This window comes from Ascaphus truei, chromosome 1 (genome assembly GCF_040206685.1).
Source record: "Ascaphus truei isolate aAscTru1 chromosome 1, aAscTru1.hap1, whole genome shotgun sequence".
Taxonomy (NCBI): domain Eukaryota; kingdom Metazoa; phylum Chordata; class Amphibia; order Anura; family Ascaphidae; genus Ascaphus; species Ascaphus truei.
Genome location: NC_134483.1, coordinates 401870179 through 401892502, shown reverse-complemented (window position 1 = coordinate 401892502; position 22324 = coordinate 401870179). Strand labels below are relative to the sequence as shown.

Sequence of the window (22324 nt, the reverse complement as noted above, 5' to 3'; positions counted from 1 at the left end):
AGTACTCTGGCTCTTCCATGCAGTACTTGGGCGTCTACATCTCTTGGTCAGCCTAGTGCAGACCCTCTCCAGGATTCCTGACCACGTTAACAGGCTATCCCTTTAGGCATCCTACCACTAGCACTACCTCAAGGTGACTAGGACAGCTATAGCCCTTCTTCAGACCCACTAACTCCTTGCAGGTCCCCAGGTCATCCGTGCGATCTGACAACTCCATCAGCTCCCCTGACTACCCCTGGCTCCGTCCCACGCAGCACAAAGTGGCAGCAGACACTTTCCCTGTTTCCCAGTGTGCCTAGCAAAAGCCTGTCCTGTTGACAGGTATCCCAGCAGCGCCTCCAAATGTACCGGATTTTCTGACCTGGCTGACCCACCCAATCTCACATTGGCCCCTGTGGTCTAACCAGTCCCCATTACATGGTCGTGTCTGGTGGTGCACCTGTTGGCAACAGGACTCCTGAGTCTCCCGCATGATGTTGTGTGGGGAATGTCAACCCAGACAGGCAGCTGAGGTAGTGTGCGTGAGTCCTATCCAGTGCAGCGCCTCCACCTCATCAGGATCTCTGCGTTCGCAAGGAGATGGTTCTGATGAGGAACTCCTTCTTGGTGGTGCCTTCCTCTGGAGAGTAACTTCACACTCACACAGTGGGGTTGTCTTTGAACAGGGCATCTTTATTGTTGCTTGGTGGTATGGGCCAGCTGCCCCTCACAGCTAGCAGCTTAGCCGCTCATTCCTTTGCTGCACTCCATTATGAAGGTTCCTTCTCCTCTAATAGAGTTGCTCTCCACCTCTCCCCCTAGGAAAATTCACCAGCTTGTCTCTCTGCTTTGAGCTGCACAGCCTCCAGCTATTGCATCAGCCACTGCAACACTGTTGCAGACCTCCACGCGCCTCTCACTGAACAGTCAGAACACCAACAGGAATGAACTCCTAACTTTAGGCAGTGCTGTGTCTTATATCATCTCCAGAAAACAGACACGCTCTGTGTCACTAAGGGTGGACACAAAGCATGTTGTCACTTCCTTTGGGACATACGACACCTCACCAGGGTTTGAGGGCAAACCTCCATGATTGTTGCTCGCAATCCTGCATACTTACCAGGTTTACTGCCAGCATGAGAAAGAGATATGTACACCAATTTTACACATGGCTACACAAACATAAAATCTTACTCAATCAGATCATGGTTTAAAGATAACATGTTAACTTCCTCTTATATTTATTGTCTCAGATATTTAATGGATATTTCATTATTTAATAAATGTTTAGTAAAATTGCAAATGTAACAACATACACTAAAATGCAAAAAGTGCAAGACGGCTAGCTACAGTATATATCACACATACTGCTTTTGTTATGGAGATATCACTACATCTTCTTAAATGTAGCCCTACAGTAGCTGTAACTTAAACAGTTCAACAGCACCCAAATGCATTAGACACTTGATCAAAATGCTGCAATTGATTTTTTTGCATTCATTTGCACTGCTAGTATAAAACTTAAATAGTTTCTTAGATCTGATTAGTGATAGGCAAAATGTTCACAGAAATGCGAATCCGCTACGGATCAGCCAGTTCCTTTCACAAAAAGGCAGATTCTATTTTTTCTCTAACAATGCGAATCTGTTCCACAGATACCAGATTTAAAAAATCTGCAAAACGGATTCACAATTCGATTCCCTGAAATTGGGGTTTTGCATGGTAGATGTGTCAATGACTATGCAAATTATATATTTAAAGGAGTCACATCCCACACTTCCTAAAAGGATTTCCATAAGATATTGAGTAGGGAGGTATAAGGTGTACTGGTGTCAGACCCAACAGGACTAGAACTCACAACCTATACTGTAATAATAATATTGACAGATTTACTATAAATCATTCTTCCTGTTATTACACAGGTTATTAAAAATTTATATTAGCGTTAGGGACCCCTGAAATGTGGTCTGCCGTGCTTTTGGCTCAGGGGCTTACAACAATTTTGGCCAAAAATGTCAAACTAAAAGACCATTTTACTTAATAGATATTTATACATATATATTTAGGCACTGTACCGTGTATGAGTTTCACTGGATGTTCTAAAACTGAGCTCTGTCTGTGTTTTATGTTCTGTCTCTGGTTTTAAATATATATTGCCATGCTCAGTAGCACTCCTCTGTGACACTCATATGCTTATATATATGTTGTGGTTATTTTGGGGGTTCAATAGGAGCTTGTTAGGTGTCCAGTATGTTTTACAATTCTTGTTCAGCTAGTCTTGGCTGTTTGGAGGGTGGCAACCTCCTACCTAATTGAAGCTCACCCCCTCCCACATTTAAATGGTTAAGGGCTCACTCCATAGCATCTTCCACTCAGGGGAACTGGCTTGCTTGCAGTATGGTTGTGACAACTCTAATACAGAGTGCTTTTCCTGGTAATGTACAGGTAAATAAAAGCTTCAATCAGAATTAGAACTTTGCAACTAATATTGACAGATTTACTATAAATCATTCTTCCTGTTATTACACAGGTTATTAAGAATTTATATTAGCGTTAGGGACCCCTGAAATGTGGTCTGCCGTGCCGTTGGCTCAGGGGCTTACAACAATTTTGGCCAAAAATGTCAAACTAAAAGACCATTTTACTTAATAGATATTTATACATATATATTTAGGCACTGTACCGTGTATGAGTTTCACTGGATGTGCTAAAACTGAGCTCTGTTCTGAGCTATGTTCTGTCTCTGGTTTTAAAGGTCTTGTTAATCGGTCTGTTTCCCCTGTGAGTCAAGTTAGTCTATTTGTATGAAAAAAAGGGTGTTATGACTACAGAATAATAAGTCAGTGGGTTGTTAGATTATTTTATACCTGTAACACGCACCTAATAAAAACTTTTGGTTGAAAAAAAAAGGCAGGAAATATGGAAATCTTTTCGAACAGGTGTGGTTTCATGTTAATATGCAAAAAAGATGTTTCGCTTGCAAACATTTTTTTTTTTTTTAAATCTCCACATTTACAGTACTTTTGTCCAAAACAATAAAAGGAATCACTCATATGTTTGATCAAACTCCTTTCAGTACAAGTGCTACAGTGTCTGGCAACCTATTATAGACAGTAAATCTTACTTCATTGTACTGTACATGTTTTGCCAGGAAACAGAGCAACTATCATTCTCAGTAGCTGGAAAGAAAGATTTGGTATATTGTGCTCTTAAATATACATCATGAAGCTAGTACTAGTCATTTTTTATTTTTTAATCTTAAAAGGTTATTATTATTTTTTTTTTATCTGTACCTTTTTAGAATCTTCTTTCCTACGTGCAATTTCTTGTATTTCTTTCATCTTTCTATCCTCCTCTTGTCTTTGTTTAATTAGATTTTTTTGTAATTCCTTTGTCTTCTCTGTTTTCCATGCTTGGAAAGATGCTATTGCTTCTTCTTTCTTGGTGCTGCCATCCTGTAACGATAATAATACTTATTTTTACAATATAGGATCATACTGTATGCAAGCAATGGATGTCAGGAATGGTTGAACATTTGATCATATTTTAGATGATTCTGTATTGTAAAATGTAAGCTTCAAACAGTACTGTATAGTGCTGTTTATCAAATAAAAGATACAGTCTAAGTTACTGTACTGATAGCAGTTACTTAAGTGTTGAATAGAATATGTGACTTCAGCTATATATTAATCTGTCATATCATGGGATGTGAATTTATAGTTCGATAAAAGGTTAATGAACAAATGTACATTTCAAAATGCTATAAACTATAAATTATGCATGAGAGTGTAATCTATCTCCTGAAATGCATGCTAGGACACTTGATATCAATGAAAGTGAAAAGGTCAATTATATATATTCCTTTATACACAGACATACATACATACATACATACATACCAAATGGAAATATTACTGTATGCTCATTTGCAAGTCTTAAGACAGGTCTGCAACCCCGCCTTTCACCATTATCACCCAGCACACAGCACTTGCTCTGCAGCAAGGGATTCTGGGAAATGACATGCAAATGAGCATATATAAAAATCCAAAATGAATGTTCCACTCAACCAAAAAATCCAGAGAGAAATATAGTCCCAATAGAAGATCCAGGGAGCATCTTTGCAGCTTTAAGGGGAGTGGTATAGCCAACCACTTTTGGAATCTATGAACAAAAAACAAACAAAAGCCCAAGCTCCATAGCACGTAACTGAGTAGAAAATAAGGTACATTTATTTAAAAAATCAGCAACCCATAAGAATGTGCACTTATAGGATTTTAAACAGAACCATTCGTGGTTCAGCCCAGGTTCACCATGAACTCCTAACCCAAATTGTCAGAGCTGTGACGTCATCGCGTTCGTGTTGGTGTATTTGGAGCCCGTCTTCCCTGCGCTCCGGCTGGCGGTAATTTTAAGTGCTAGCAACCATTGTATGAGAGGGAGCAAAGGACGTGCAGGCATTGGATGCCTTTTTATCTTGCTGCCAATTTGGGATAGGAGTTCATGGTGAACATGGGCTGTTTACATCCACTCTGCAAACCTGGGACTCACCCTACCACCGCAGATGACCACAATAGAGATTTCTCTCCCACGAATGGTTCTGTTTAAAATCCTGTAAGTGCACATTCTTATGGGTTGCTGATTTTTAAAATAAATGAACCTTATTTTTTACTCAGTTACGTGCTATGGAGCTTGCGCTTTTGTTTGTTTTTAGTTTTTAGTTTTTATATATATATATATATATATATATATATATATATATATATATATATATAAAAAAAAAAATATATATATATATATATATATATACGTGTTGTACCAGGTCCCAAAAATGACTGGGTATCTGGAACCAGCTACCCAGGGGAAAAAATACAATTACCTGGCAGGGTAGTTTTGGCTTACCTGCAGTCGCTGCCAGCGGCGGGTGAGGAGAGCAACGGTGGAGGGTGAGGAGGACCATGGTGACATCCTGGTGGCGGTGGGAACAGCGGAAGACATCCTTCACAGTCGGTGCCTGCTGGAGCAGAGAAATCTGACCGGAGCAGGAGCTTTACTATTGGACAGCCGGGGAGGAGCATGACTTCTGACTTCCGGTGCAGCTCCTCCTCGGCTGTCCAATAGTAATGCTCCTGCTCCGGTCACATGTTCCTCTGCTCCCACCGGCAGTGGCTGTAAAGGATGTCCTCTGCTACTCCCACCGGCTGAAGAATGACGTCCTCTGCTTCCACTGCCCAAAGGATGTCTTCTGCTGCTCCCACCGCCACCAGGGTATCGCCGTGGTCCTCCTCACTCTCTGTCGAGGTCCTCCTCACTCTCCACCACTGGTTGCAGGTAAGTCTTCTGCTGCTCTGCTCCTGCCGTTCTCAAAGATGAGGAATGATGGAGCAGAGCAGAATGGAAATTACCCAACACCGGGTCCCAGTGCTCTGGGCAGGTTCCGGGTACCCATTACATCACACACACACACACACACACACACACACACACACACACACACACACACACACACACACACACACACACACACACACACACACACACACACACACACACACACACATATACATATGTTTATATTTGTTTATATTTGTTTAAGTGACAGATACTCATATTTTTTATTATATCACTCTTGTGATATCGGATATCGAATTTGTGAAAATATTGGAGGCTACACATTTGGTGCCATTTTTTGCTCCAGTTTTGCGCCCGGAAGACTTTGATATATAACCACCAGGGTCTCAACTTTAAAGTCACTTGGGAATTGCCGTGATTTCCTAAGACAAAATTGCAGTTGTCTGGTTCTATCCACAAAAATTAAAGCATTCCCAAGAACATAGTTTCAGAGCACTACATGTTTAGAAAGAGAGCGTACAGACAATGCACCGAGCTCAAAAATATTTTGGCAACTAGTGCCAGTAACAAAACAGATGTTTTTCAAAACAGAATATAAGATCTATATGAAGGTGCAATGCCTGTTAAACTACAGTGCCAGGCAGATTTTCACTCCATAAAGAAGACATTGAATGTAAAGTTACGTAAAACAAGTGGCAAAAAAACACGAGTCAATGAAAGTAGAAACTGTGGCCCCTTCGCAATATGGTTATAATCACTTGAATGGGGCTTGTCACTTTGCTAATATTTGCAATAAAAGCTATGGAACATATTCAATATGTTTTTACTAGCTTTTTGTAGTCTGCATTTACATACTATGTGAATTTCTTTTACGTGGTTTATATTGTATAAACAAAGGAACTGGCTGAAAATTTAATTCCCAAGCTGTTTCCCTCATGCATGGAATTAAGACAAACGAGTGTAGACTACTTGGAAGACAAAGGAATGTGTAGACGATGTAGCAGACGTTATTACAGTACCTCTGTTAGCCCTAAATAACGCATGCACTCTATTTAATCATTGTTTTCAATAGTGCTCCTGTTAAATAATACGCCAGTGTTAACGTAATGCACAGCATTAACGTGAGTGGTAAAGTCTGCTACATATACAATACTACATACCTAAAAAAATATTACGCATCATTGTCCCAGTAATGTCAAGAACCCCCCTCTCAATATCTTTGGGGTTTATAAGTTGACATAATATTACATAATTTCCTTCTATGCCATGTTATTACTAAATCAATTTTCTCCTAAGTCCCTTTACATTTTTTAAATAACAAACAATGTGATTGTAAACATATTGTGGTCAGTCTATGAAGGATCCCTACAGCATTATTTCGTTTTTGAAACTCACCATTCTATTTTTTGCCCTTTCATCTACTTCTCCACTCTTTTTGATTTTCTGTAGTTCTTGTAGAAATACTTTTTTCTTTTGCAGCCAATTCTGAAATGGAAATAATATTGCTGCATTAAGTGCCAAAATAACATTACATTTTCCACAAAACATTTAACAGTGTTCTGTTTTTAGTATAAAACTCCCCAAAGGGTTTTAAAACTATATACACAAACTCAATAAAACTATACAAGAAAGAAAACATTCTAAAGAACATGCCCTTTGTCGTACTGGCAACATTTTTAATTTAGTGTTATAACATAATGAATTCTGCCTACCAAAGTTCCCTGGAACACAGGACAATTAATAAGTCCTTTTTTTTAATATTATCTAAACTCAAGAATTCTAACAAACCCAATTAGGACCATTTTCACAAATAAATAATGCCACTGTTGTTTTAATATGCTTGTGCATCAAAAATGAATATCAAAATATCAGTGGCAGTCTTCCTCTGGGGTTCTGATGAGAAGGGCTTCTTCCCTCGACTTTGAGCACCTGTTTGTGTTTGGGTTCCCTCTATTAAAATATGCTGTAGTGTAATGCTATTTAAATATAACTATACATGTTCAACCATCTAACTCTTATTGCATTTAAAGAATGGAGACTAAAAACCCCCACTGCTTGCTTCCCATAATTATTCATAGATGGGTTATTCAGTAGATACTATTATACTGGCCTTGCAATCAGACCCTACTACCCTCTCACTCTATCAAAAACATCAGAGAAACTGTGGAGAACACTTTCACTTGTTATTACTGTAGGTTAAAGTGAGCAGCACACAAAGTTCTGTGGACCCTGAAGGTGTCTGTGTGTTGAGGATTATTTAAGATAATAAAAAGGGTATATTTGGATTATGACAATCTTTCATTTCAAATAAGTATTTACCTTTTTTAAATAACAAACAATGTGATTGTAAATATACTGTATTGGGGTCTGTTGACAAAGAATCCCTATAGCGTTGAAAGTGAATGTACCAAATGCATAATGTTTACACTTGCCTCATAAATGTAGCCGCTAAACACCGTAAACATTATAATGCAGCAACAGAATGTGCTTTGTAGTATATAGAGTCAGCCCCTAGGTCTGAAATGGTTTGCTAAAGAAACCAACGAGAGGGAATAGACATATGGGGGGATTAATCTAACAGGGAGAGTTCTGTACACTGGAGACAGCAATCCCTCCAGCCAATTAGGAGAGTGATGCCCATGACCAGGGGGCAAGCCCCACCCTCACCTCTCTAGGGTCTCTGGGCCGCCGTCGCGGCCTGGGGGACGAGCTAAGGGGAAGCATGCCCTTAAGACTCAGCCGGGAGCAGGAACATTAATTCGGCTGCCGTTGTAGCGAAATTGGGTCCTCTCCTCCAGCGTTCCGGTGTTGGCTGAATTGCCTCACACGAGGTTCTTAGCTGCCTGAAGCTTCTCCCTCTTTTGCCGGTCTTGCACCCTGAGCAGTCGGCGGGTGCGTGCGGGGGGGAGGGGGGTGGGGAGGGAAGGAGAAGTCCAAATCCCCGTTGTCGGGTGGGAGAGGGCACGAGGGAACCCCTTACCTTAAACGAGGCTGATTTTTGCAGGGCTTCCCGGCGGCTGCTGAAAATGTTGTGGGTTTTTTGTTGTGTTGCAGCGTCCTTTCCCTGGTGCACTCTCTCACCTCAACCCCCATTGCAGGGCTGGCCCGCGCAGGGCAGGTGGGGGCGGACACCGGGGAACCCCTTAGCTACACAGGGCTGCTTTGTGGGGCTTCCCGGTGGCTTGGATCCGCTCCCACCCTCCTTACGCACGGATTGGCCGATGGGCGAGAGAGGGGGGCCCCTCAATTCTCGCAACGGGATTCGTGTGCTTTCACAAAGGGGAGCAAGCTTCCCGTCGGCGCACTTTCGACCCTCCCGTCCATCGTTGCCGGACTGGCCGAGCGGCAGAAGCAGTTCTGCGCTGCTCAGTCAATTGGTGCGGGGGGAGAGGCTCGGTGGTAGCGTGGGCATGATGTCTTGAACTAATGTTGCTTGGCCATGAGTTATTTTTTTGGTCCTGATGTCTCCCGTCGCACCCATGCTGGATGGATCACAGGAGCGGTTGACTTGGAGCCGACGCCTTCCCCCTGCGGCTAGGAGGCGGCCTACGCAATGTGGAGGAGCCCTACTTTGGTTGCTCAACCCGCGTGGCTATAAATTATAGTTGATATCTTCTCTAGACCACTGAAATGTATTTAAATGCAGTGTCTCGCTCCCATAAAGATTTGCTGGTCTAAATTATCTCTAGTAGACAACCAGAGGTTCATTGGTAAGAAGTCAATTGGATTTGAAAAATCTGAGATGCAAATGTTTGGATAGTTGGATAAAACCACCAGAAAGAAGTGATTGTGCCCCTCTGGTCATAGCCTGTCAGCAGAATCCAAAGCAGATTGTATTCGAAGGTGGGGTCAAAAATGAGAAGTGGCTGTGTGAATAGACATTTTGCACGATAAAGAGTGACAACGCTCTAGAACAGATCTAGCCATATCCATACTCTTGCATGTTTAAACTGAGTGACCACTGAACACACAGAAAACACGTCGCTCACCGACACAATAACCACAAATACAGCAGAAAGATAATCTATCTGGTGCTTAGGAGAAAGAAGACAAAATGAAACACACAAGTAATCACAGGGATTACATAAAGCTCCCAAACGTAGCACTCATGATAGATAACACTATAGGTAGAAGTGTTAATGTAGTGGAAGCCACAAATGGCCAAATCCCACAATGGGGTCAGCCGCAAAGGTCAAACTCAACAAAAAACATAAAGTTTTATTAAACAATTAAAACCAGACGAAACACCATAAAAATGCAATAAAAGTGTGTATGGTGGTGAGAGAAATAGGCAGTGTAATATATTGTGTGCCTAAATAACACAAGAAAGTAGTGATGAGCTGTGCTTGCAACACCAGTCTCACATAAACTCTCTGAGGCTGTACAGGCAAAGTTGATGCCAAAACATGCAGCAGGGGAGAAAGAACTCAATAGCTCCCCAAAGACACTAAATAAATCAGTCTAATAGTGAATATACGACCTGATATAGTGTGTCCTTTGCTAGAAAGTAATCAACTGCAGCCCTGGGAAGTGTCCCGGACTGATCTCGCCTCCAAACTCGCATTCAAACTGAATGGGACTGCCAGGGACCCCTGCTGTGTTAATCCGATGGGCTATTAGTCTCTGCAGAAATGTCACTGAAGTGTTGCAGCATGTAGCCAGCATGTACCTGGGTCTTGTTGGTGATAGCCCTAGATTTTCCGAGGCAAGTTTAAGAATACTCGTCGGCGCACCTGAATATCTGATGATTGTTTACTCCATATGTACAGTATGGGCACCAGCATTAAGAAATGAAAGATGAATTATTCCACCCTGACACTACCAGATCAGGTTGTCCTCCCAAACTGAGAAGCCGGGCAAGCAGGAAACTGGTTCAGGATATCACTCTGAAGCCAGCAATGACCTTGAGAGATCTGCAAAGTCCTGCGTCCGAGATGGGAGTCAGTGTTCACGCATCAACAATAAGCCAGTCCCTACACAAAGCTGGCCTGTATGGACAAGTGGCAAGAAAAGCCATTACTCAACAAGACTCATCTTAAATCACATATGGAGTTTGCGAAAAAGCATTGTCAAGACTTCTGGTGCAGGTAGGACCTCAGCGGCCAGAACAGGAGGCATCAGGTTCATAGGCAAGAGCCATGGGCAGGCGGTAATAAGCATGGCCGGGTCACAAGCAGGGGTCCAGGGCAGGCGGCAAGAATCGTGGTCGGGGTCACAGGCAGAGACAGAGGCTATGGCAGGGACAGGGCACAAGCCTAATTGCAGGCAAGGACCTTTATTCACAAGGACAAATACCGGTACAGGGAACAGACTGTGGAAGAGAAGTCCAGGGAACACAACACAAAGCAAAGGCAAGGAAGAACAGGAAACAGGAAACTATAAGGACAGAGGACAGGAGCACCAAGAGGAAATAGACAAACAGAGGAACCCCAGAGCAGACAGAAAATAGCAGCACACCAGGTGGACAGACAAGGGAACTGTGGCTGGGAGCAGGACGTCTAGGAAGACTGACAAACATATATGTAGATGATACTGCAGACATGTGGAAAAAGGTATTGTGGTCAGAAAAGACAATAATTGAACTTTTTTGTCTAAATTCAAAGCGTTACGTCTGCCACAAGCCCAAAACTGCCCATCATCCAGTCAGCACCATCCCAACTGTGAAGCATGGTAGTGGCAACATCATGTTATGGGGATGCTTTTCTTCAGCAGGGCCTGGGAAGCTTGTCAGGATAGAGAGAAGAATGGATAGTACAAAGTACAGGTGAATCCTTGAGGAAAACCTGTTACAGTCAGCCAAGACTCTGAAACTGGGGAGGAAATTCACATTTCAGAGGGAAATGACCCGAAGCACTGAGCCAAAGCCATACTGGAGTGTTTGAACAAGAAGAGAATTAATGTTCTTGAGTGGCCTAGTCAAAGTCCTAACTTCAACCCAATCACACATTTCTGGCGAGACTTGAAGATTGCAGTAAACTGACGATCCCCAATAAGAACTGGATCAATTTTCCTGTGAAGAATGGGCAAAAATGTCACCATCCTAATGTCACCAAAGCTAGTAGAGACATATCCAAAAAGACTCATTGCAGTAATTGCTGCAAAAGGTAATTCAATCAAGGGGCTGAATACTTATGCAACCAGTAAATTTAATTTTGTACATTTCCTTTGATGACATTTAACCTATTCCTCATACTGTATAAGTGTTCAGTTTAACCACTACAGCTTTATAGCTTAGAATGAAACAAGTTTGTTTGAAAACCTGTGCATACATTATTTGTAATTCAACAAAATGTGACATTATTTGTAGGGGTGAATACTTCTGAAAACCACTGTATATAAGCTCTTAAACCACCTCAGTAGTGATCCGGGAAAGGACGCATGAGGAAGAGCATCACTTATGAAAGCAGAAAGGGGAAAAAATAAAAATACCCTGCAAACGTTTTCTTTATACCATGAATATTATTGCTAATTTAACCACCGTATAATTACATACAATAGGCCCTAGTGCTTTTTTGCTTTGATAAAGACTTTGATACATAGCCTCCATTGCAGTTTCCAATTATCTGAAACCAAGTCCAATTCTGGATAATCCATAGGATAAAACAAATCACAGGGCACCTCAAATAATCATTATCACTTTAATGATATTGGAGGGTCAGAAGGCAATTACTAAAACAAAGGGAAAAACAATGACTGATATCTAGTTATACAAGTGCTAGATAATATGAAACAAAAGAGATATGATATGAAATCAGTTTAATCCCGTTTAAACTAACAATACCAGATATTCTAGTTGGAACTAAAATACATAACTATTTATTTAATTCTACTTCAACAGCTTTACTTGAAATTATGTTCTTTTTTTCCACGGGGCATCATCTGTATGACATGGCTCAGAAGCACTGCGGTAACAGCAATCTCTATTACATACTTTTCGAGAAATGCTTTCCTGCAGGGGTACTTGGAATGTATTTCAATTACCTGAAATAATTAGTCTACTGCTTTCTTATATTTCAGGGATCCTGAGAACCACAATAAAAGTGGCGTGGAGAACAACAATACATTAATAAAAATGTCAGTTATAAAATACTCTGCATTTCAAAGTATCGTATAGAAATAATGGTTTCCTTAAACCACTGTGGTACCGTACATTGGTTTTATCCTGTACTTAGCATGCATGTAGGTAGCATAATTGTACTTATGAAACTTTAGCAATTCAATGTTGGTGAGCATGTCACTGTATATAAATGGTGATGAAATGGAATTCAACAAAATATTACACTACAGCACAATAAAATGAAAAGCTCACAACACAATAGGGGAGATGTGCACTGTGACAAGGTAACACAAGTGCGAATAGAATTTTATTTTGACGCATTGTTTCATTTCCCGCATGTGTCTGCATCGAATGTGAGACAGTGTTTCCTAAAGAGTACATTTGACACAAAATTATGGTCCAGAAAAGTTTACGCTACTTCAGACCTGGCTCCGTAAATAAAATCCACACTGTAGTTGCTGAGGAGGTCATCGGCCGTCAGCAGACCACGGAAAAACTTAATTGCGAGTTGGGGTATATTGCTGCTTAAAAGACTCTTGACTTTACTTTAGGATATGTACATTTCTGAAGCCAATTTAGTTGTACTGTACATACGGGGACCATACACAAAAAAATGAACCAATACAACTGTTCACCATAAGTAGTCCATATTTACATGAACAATTATAATTCCTAATTTCAGGGTTTACAAAGATCTTTTTAGAAATTATACTAAAGTCTTAGGGGATAATTCAATATGTGTGACAGAGGCTAATGGAAGATTTCTGTGCTTGGCTGCTTCAGGGTACATTGAAATACCCATTAAGGAAATGTCTTTAGTATAAAATAACACAGTAAAAAATAAATATATACCTTGCTAAGACAGATATAAATATTGATTGACTGACGTTATTATTGTCCAAATGGAACTGCAGAGCGTTATTGAGTGGCCTAAATTTTTATCTCTTTCTATCTCTGTCATGCTGAATATTTCCTATCACACAAACAAATTCAAGTACAGTATTAATGGTTACCTGATAAACTGTAGCTCTTAAGGCATCTGCAGCTTCTATATCAGAACTACTTTCCTTCAGGGGCTTGTCCAACACGGTCAATGTTCCCAAGTAGCGGGATTTAGCAGAGCTATGCAAGCTGCTTTTTGGAGACTTCTTAGCAGTTTGTATAAAAGTTAATGACCTGTTACATAAATAAAACAATCATTAATGAATAGCGAGTGAAATCTGACCCAGTTTTGCATATTCACACATTTGCACTCTTCTGTAGCATTTTAGCACTAAAGATAATTTGTGCTGGTGAAATTAAATAGCCTGTAGACATCACCCCTATTCTGAAAAGATTTAACATAGTAATAAGTGGTGAATCACAAATGAGGAATATCTTAAAAAGTACACAGTTCAATGGCTTTTAGTTCATGTTCTCCTGAGCAATGTTGGCTTGTAGCTGCATAACTGGGGAGAGAGCTGCATTTGCTATACAACCCCATTGTAAACTCTGCTCCCATTTTAGCAAAGCAGTGCTATACAGTAGTTCTGCTCTGTAACCCATTTACAATGTGTAAGAGACGGCAATGAATCACATCAGTGTGTCCTGGTGCAAAAGATGGAATTTACTTTAGAATAGTGGATTCTTTCTAAAAAGCACTGGCAAAATCAATTTAGTCCCAATATTTAAATATTCAATAACACAAAAAACATACTGTAAAACATTAGTATATTGTTACAGCATTTATATTGTGGCCTGCAGACATGTATGTGCTGTAGCTTTTATACTAAAAAGCATGTTGTGGCCAAAAACATACAGTTGCGTATAGTGGAGAAAAACCTTCATGAACATAACAGCAAGGAATTCATATTTTATGTTGGTAGAGCAGAGCTTAGGCTTCAATTTTCTATAGGGTGATTGGCTGTTTTTGGTTGCTTTCATCTATCTAGAATTAACCCTTTAGACAGTGTTCAAATATTTTATTATCTTAGTCTAACTGAAAAGTCATTCAGTAGCTCCCAGACCTACAAAATACAAGCTCTCAAAGGCAGGTTCTGCTGGTATCTAAAGCATATTCGTGCCGGATACATTAGCATTCCTTTGTTTTTACTGTCTGAAGTTATCTATTATTCACTACAAAAAACCAGGACAGCAAATGTGAGTCTTTTTAATACATAACAAGTGTTGGTAAATGCACCTTTAGGTGTTTAACGTGCTCATAATCTTTTAGCTCTTTCAATTAAATAATATCACAACCCTGCTCTGCAATTTCCTGCTAGAGAATGCTTACCGATTTTAAGTCTAGGAATTCTCAATATAATGACAGATTATTAAAGAAATTATTTTGTGATATAATTTGTGCCACAGTGATTGGCAACAAGCTGTACTGTACCCATGTCTCATGAAGAACCCAGTGTTCGTGTTTGACATATTGGATATGATTTAGAATGCTGCATTTTACACTAGCCAGCATGGGCCATGTTTATGATGCAGTGACATGTCATCAGACACCAAAGTTAATGGGCTATAAGGTGTCTTATGGCATAGCACGGATTAATATAGGTGGACCAGTTCTCAAATATATTGCGTTACCGATGACGCAACGTTTCATGCAGCTCCATGCAAACAAATAGAGCCACCAGCATCATTGCACGATTGTGCACCAAAAATAAAATATCATGCAACACCACACGTTGCTGCTGCATCTGAATTTATATTCTAATATGACCCCAACGTGGCAGGGTCCCATGCTGGAAAGACTGCATGCACAGAACCATTTTGATAGAAAAGCCGTCAATCGCCATCTCTGTTCTTCGAAGTCGCACAGCGCCTTTCATATTGCTTTGCCAAATATTGTGTGGCGTGATGTTGGAGAACAGAGCAGGGACTGTCAACGTGGCTTTCAATGGGGGTGCACATGCATGCAGTCCTCTCTCTCACAGTCGTAGCCTCATGCAGGTTTCTAAGGGGTCTGGGACACTGGTGGGTGTAAACGCAAGCACGGCAGAAAACATTGTTTTTTTGTCTTCCACTGTGTTACCTCGCAAGAAAAATGCTGCACTTTAATAAAGTTTGGTTATTGCAGACTTGTTCTACAGGTAGCTTGCAGATGGAACATGATGTACTAATGCTTCCTGCTAATAATTGAAATGGTTTATGACTCACAACATTTTGTACTTCTACATTAAACCACATACGTAAATATGCAATGATACAACATCCTGGAATACCTTCAAAGACAATTAAACATAAATGACCATACTTTGCCAAATTTGTGTACATTTTTATGAAAACTAATGTCACAATATTTTATGTATTTCTCTTCCTTATATTCCTAAGCATACTGTATACAGGCAAACAAAGCCTTTAAACATTTCTTAAACAAGTACAGTACATATTTTGTGACCAAATATCAGCAGACTTAACAGTAAGAAATGAATACAACATTTACAGAAGTTGCTAATTTGCATGGCTACATACATACTGTAAATCCATAAATGTACAGATGCAGCGGCCATTATTTTAAGAAATCACAGTGCCGTTTTCGTGTGCGCTGCTGTACTCCACGCGGCATGAACGCAGCCAATCGCCCCAGGCACCCGTGTTTATCGCGGTTGCTTTGTTTGAATTTCATGGATTGTGTGCAATTAAATGCAATGAAATGAATGAATTGTAATGTGTTCAGACTGTGCTAATGTGCTACTGTGTCAATTTCAAGTGTTGTGGCCACTTTGTGCATTTTATGTGCCATTTGTGGCATGTGCCATTTTCTGCACTCGCCTGCACTCGTGTCTTAAGGCGGTACGGTTGGAAACAATCCTGCGCCATGACGTGGGTATTTCGAGGTATACACCGCGTGATTTGTTAAAATAATGGCTGCTGTATCTGTATGCCCTGGGCAGACTTACAAATAAACACACCAATGTCATATTTTAACCACTGTAACCGCTACCTTGTTTTCAGCCTTATATCAACTATAATAAATGATGATCCCCCCCTCCCCAAAAAACAACAACTTTTTGATGAGTGAAATAGATGTTTCTGTTCTTCATGCTTCTCGATATAAACATTTAAACTCAATAGGAGTCACAAACCAACATTTTTGGTGCAAATCACATGCAACTCTATGGAAACAAAAGGGAATTGAATATACTGTACATATAAAAAATAAACTCCTATGGCGGATATGTAACAAAACAGTAAATAGACAGCACTCAAACAATGAGCTAAAGTAAATTTGGATGGTGCAGCATGGAACAAGGAGGAACCCTATTTCCTCCAAATACACAAGGAACACAAATATAGTGTTCCCAGCACTCATAAACAACACATTGAAAAGGGTATAAGAGGGTTATAATGAGAGAAAAGCACACACCCATAAAGGGTATAAGTAAATCACAATACCAGAACACATGTGATAAGGGAGGAGAGAAAAACAAGGTGAAGGGAAGTGTGGGTTGGGGCAGGGGAGGGTGGGGCGAGTGGGGGAGGGTAGTGCAAGCAAGGTAAAAATACAGGGGAAGGGGGGCAACGTTTAGGGGATAGGACCCCTTCTTTAGGCCCGTTCCCAAAAGGCAAAAGATGTCCAATGGTACTTCCCTTGACTCTGTAAAAACTCCCTTTAATACAAGGTAAGAGTTCCAGAGTATCCTTGGTGCATACCCAAATAAGGCTTAATTAGTGCTCACTTACTGGCCGGCAATGGGGAACAGCACAGGAAAACGCTCAAAATAGCACAGAAATAATATGGTCTGTGAAAGTCTCACTGATCTTTAATCAGGAGCTGCATATCCATCGTTTTGCTGGAAGGTGCCGGATTGTTTGCTTACCCTTTCCCCTTGGGGGATGAACTTTATTTTTGCTTTTTGCATTGTATTATAGGGAGTTTTTACAGGGTCAAGGGAAGTACCATTGGACATCTTTTGCCTTTTGGGAACGGGCCTGAAGAAGGGGTCCTATCCCCTAAACGTTGCCCCACTTCCCCTGTATTTTTACCTTGCTTGCACTATTCTCTCGCCCTCCCCCCTTCCACTGCCCCACATCACCCTTCCTTTCACCTTGTTTTTCTCTCCTCCCTTATCACGTTCTGGTATTGTGATTTACTTCAACCCCTTATGGGTGTGTGCTTTTCTCATTAAAACATTTGGCTTATACCCTTTTCAATTTGTCGTTTATGAGTGCTGGGAACATTCTATTTGTGTCATATGGCGGATATGTTTCAATTGTCTCACACTGGAAATTGTTCCAAAATAGGTGGAAATAGCTTCATTTTCACGCTGCATCATTTCAGTAGGCTACATCCACAAAGTAATTGTACACGAGAGGATTATTTTTGGATGGATTATACTCGGTAAACGACATTGCTTCATCTTTTATAAGGTAAGGAGCGATGCGTTGTAGATGCCAGTGGCAGGATGTTCAATACGTCTCTAGTGATTCCGCGGCATTGATCTTGATTTAGGGCGGCTTTTTGGGCTTCGGCTACTGTGAAGTGGAGCAGTTTGAGATCTGGCGCCACCTGCTTCGACCACATTTTCTTTGGAGCATTTCGGTCCACTTTCCAGTCTATGGGTCGTGTGGTGTTGAGGCACTGGTATGGTAATGGACTCCTCTTCCTTAATGTTACTTTTATGTCTAAAGCACTTATTCCCATGATCTGTTATTTATATTATGTTATTTATTTGATTACCGTGTGTATTACTACTGTGAAGCGCTATGTACATTAATGGCGCTATATAAATAAAGACATACAATATAGCAGAAGTGGCCAAACCACCTAAGTCTTTGTCGCTTAATGTGCAGGTCGATTGTGGGTTGGTTTTGACAGGCTAACTGTACATCTTCATTTTTCCATCGGTCTCGTAGCGTAATATGGAGTATTTTACGTAGACATCTTAGTTGCAATCATTCGAGTAGGTTCATATCGCTTTTGAGTAGTGTCCATGTTTCTGAGCCATACAGTAAAATGGTGCGTATTGAGGCGTTAAAAATTCGTATTTTTGTTACATTTGTCATGTCCTGTTGGTTCCACAAGCATTTCTTTAAGGAGGCGAACGCTGCAGTGGCGCTACCGATGCGGCTTTTGATGTCGTTCGTAGATGCTATGCTTTGACTATCAATAAAAGACCCTAGGTATTTGAATGCGTCCGCTCGCTCGAGTGGGTTGTCGTCCAGTTGAAGTTGAATCTGTTAGGTACCGGTAAATATGTATTTGGTCTTTTCCGTATTTATGAATAAGCTGAGCTTCTTTGCATTGGCTAGCATGTCGTTCAAAGTTTCTTGTGCCTCTTGGGCTGTATCCGCTAAGAACACAATGTCAATGCCATATACAAGGTCCGTGAGAAAAAAAAACTTGCTTCCCACTACTACACCAGGCCTGTCTTTAAATGTTTTTCTTAGAATCCAATCCATGGCAATATTGAATAACATAGGTGAGATTATGCAACCTTGTTTGACTCCCGTGGATATGGAGAATGGCGCTGATGTTGCCCATGTGTTTGACTCTGCTTGTACTTCCTTCATAAAAAGCTCTTAGCACATTGAGAGTGGCATGTGGTACCGTATCAGCCTTGAGGGTGCACCATAGGCCTAACCAAGCACCATGGGGAAACTACCCCCTTCACCCACTCTCTCTAACCCCAACAAACGAGGTAGTTTGGTTTAACCCCTTCATTACCTTTTGTATGCAAGCTGCTTTTATTTTATTTTAACGACATATGTATTGAAGCAGGGGGTCTCCGGAGCTAAACCGCATTAATTTCAGCCCCTGGGACCCCCTGATTCATGAGATACAGGCCCCAGTATGGGGTGCCAGTATCTCCCTGCATGTTTAATTCTCCCTCGTCACAGCTGACATAACCAGGATATTTAAACTTTGAGGAGATACCGGCACCCCATACCGGGGCCTGTAACTCGGGAAGCAGGGGGTCCCCAGGGCTGAAATTAATGCAGCTCTGGAAACCCCCTGCTTCAATAATGTGATATTAAAATACAAGCAGCTCGATTGCCTGTTAGGGTACGTCCCCAGTTGGCCGAGCATTGGCCATGTCATGGCGGCGGTTCAGCCAATGAGGGCGAACCAGCCATGTGACGTCATGGCCGCGCCCCCACCATGCCCTCTACTCTCTGTCGCAAGCTTTTTGTTCCCCCTGCAGCTCCAGCACAGACCGCAGATCGCGGCTTCCATCCATACACGCGCCGCCAGGTATGAGCCGACACTGGGGCCGTAGCCTTAGAGGTGCACAGAAGAGTGACTGATTCTGTCACTGCACATCTCTTACAGACTAATGCAGCTTGGGACCCCCGCTGTGTTAATCCTGATGGGCCATTAGTCTTGTCGTGAGTATTCCTCAAGTAGGCGGGTGCCAGGACCGTGCCATTGGCGGTTTCCGTGCCGACTACATGACAAACCATCATGCTGTATCTGTACATCTGCAATTTATGCTAAACATGATTGTTACTGTTATGTATCGATAAAGTGAATTTCTCATCAGTGGCTCATTCAACAATGTTTTTGATGCTTTTGATGCTGAAGCTGCTGAAGCAGTTTGATACAGTTTGATACATTTTCTTTTCAGTGATACACTAAAACAGGCCTGCAGAACTCGTAAAGTGCGAAGGGCCGAACTGCTCCATGGAAAAATAAATTGGGCCGCACGGGTAAAATCATCATCATCATCATCATCATCTCTCCTCCAGCACCTATCATCATCATCCTCATATCTCCCCCAGAACCCAACACTATCAACCATTGCGATACTCCCCATCTATCTCTCATACCCCCATCTCTACCCCTCACCCACACACAATACACCCCTCCACATCAAACACACAATACCCCCCTCCACATCAAACACACAATACCCCCCTACACACCACACACACACAGGGGGGCACAATACACCCCTCCACATCAAACACACAATACCCCCCTCCACATCAAACACACAATACCCCCCTACACACCACACACACACAGGGGGGCCCTGCAGCTCACATCCCACCCCCCCCTGCAGCTCACATCCCTCTCCCCTGCAGCTCACATCCCTCTGCCCCCTTGCACCTCACATCCCTCTGCCCCCTTGCACCTCACATCCCTCTCCCCCCTTGCACCTCACATCCCTCTCCCCCCTTGCACCTCACATCCCTCCCCCCTTGCACCTCACATCCCTCTCCCCCCTTGCAGCTCACATCCCTCTGCCCCCTTGCACCTCACATCCCTCTGCCCCCTTGCACCTCACATCCCTCTCCCCCTTGCACCTCACATCCCTCTCCCCCCTTGCACCTCACATCCCTCTCCCCCCTTGCACCTCACATCCCTCTCCCCCCTTGAACCTCACATCCCTCTCCCCCCTTGCACCTCACATCCCTCTCCCCCCTTGCACCTCACATCCCTCTCCCCCTTGCACCTCACATCCCTCTCCCCCCATGCACCTCACATCCCTCTCCCCCTTGCACCTCACATCCCTCTCCCCCTTGCACCTCACATCCCTCTCCCCCTTGCACCTCACATCCCTCTCCCCCCTTGCACCTCACATCCCTCTCCCCCCTTGCACCTCACATCCCTCTCCCCCCTTGCACCTCACATCCCTCTCCCCCCTTGAACCTCACATCCCTCTCCCCCCTGAACCTCACATCCCTCTCCCCCCTTGCACCTCACATCCCTCTCCCACCTTGCACCTCACATCCCTCTCCCCCCTTGAACCTCACATCCCTCTCCCCCCTTGCACCTCACATCCCTCTCCCCCCTTGCACCTCACATCCCTCTCCCCCCTTGCACCTCACATCCCTCTCCCCCCTTGCACCTCACATCCCTCTCCCCCCTTGCACCTCACATCCCTCTCCCCCCTTGAACCTCACATCCCTCTCCCCCCTGAACCTCACATCCCTCTCCCCCCTTGCACCTCACATCCCTCTCCCCCTTGCACCTCACATCCCTCTCCCCCCTTGCACCTCACATCCCTCTCCCCCTTGCACCTCACATCCCTCTCCCCCTTGCACCTCACATCCCTCTCCCCCCTTGCACCTCACATCCCTCTCCCCCCTTGCACCTCACATCCCTCTCCCCCCTTGCACCTCACATCCCTCTCCCCCCTTGCACCTCACATCCCTCTCCCCCCTTGAACCTCACATCCCTCTCCCCCCTGAACCTCACATCCCTCTCCCCCCTTGCACCTCACATCCCTCTCCCACCTTGCACCTCACATCCCTCTCCCCCCTTGAACCTCACATCCCTCTCCCCCCTTGCACCTCACATCCCTCTCCCCCCTTGCACCTCACATCCCTCTCCCCCCTTGCACCTCACATCCCTCTCCCCCCTTGCACCTCACATCCCTCTCCCCCCTTGCACCTCACATCCCTCTCCCCCTTGAACCTCACATCCCTCTCCCCCTTGAACCTCACATCCCTCTCCCCCTTGCACTCACATCCCTCTCCCCCTTGCACTCACATCCCTCTCCCCCCTTGCACCTCACATCCCTCTCCCCCTTGCACCTCACATCCCTCTCCCCCTTGCACCTCACATCCCTCTCCCCCCTTGCACCTCACATCCCTCTCCCCCCCTTGCACCTCACATCCCTCTCCCCCTTGCACCTCACATCCCTCTCCCCCCTTGAACCTCACATCCCTCTCCCCCTTGCACCTCACATCCCTCTCCCCCCCTTGCACCTCACATCCCTCTCCCCCCTTGCACCTCACATCCCTCTCCCCTGCACCTCAACATCCCTCTCCCCCCTTGCACCTCCCATCCCTCTCCCCCCTTGCACCTCCCATCCTCTCCCCCCCTGAACCTCACATCCCTCTCACGCCTTGCCTCACATCCCTCCCCCCTTGCACCTCACATCTCTCCCCCCTTGCACCTCACATCGCCTCTCCCCCCTTGAACCTCACATCCCTCTCCCCCACTGATCCTCACATCCCTCATCCCCCCCTTGCACCTCACAGTCCCTCTCCCCCCCT

General features: G+C 43.3%; 1 protein-coding gene across 5 annotated transcripts in view; it reads right to left on the bottom strand.

Moving 5' to 3' along the window:
* The window catches only part of MAP9 (microtubule associated protein 9), a 67962-nt gene that overhangs the window by 9472 nt on the left and 36166 nt on the right, over nt 1–22324 (bottom strand). For all 5 annotated transcript variants that reach the window (XM_075612768.1, XM_075612805.1, XM_075612795.1 and 2 more), the window contains exons 9-11: nt 13399–13561; nt 6724–6813; nt 3273–3434 (exon numbers count right to left, since the gene is read on the bottom strand). In XM_075612768.1, coding sequence (XP_075468883.1) covers nt 3273–3434; nt 6724–6813; nt 13399–13561 — 415 coding nt within the window. The remainder of the gene's footprint in view (nt 1–3272; nt 3435–6723; nt 6814–13398; nt 13562–22324) is intronic.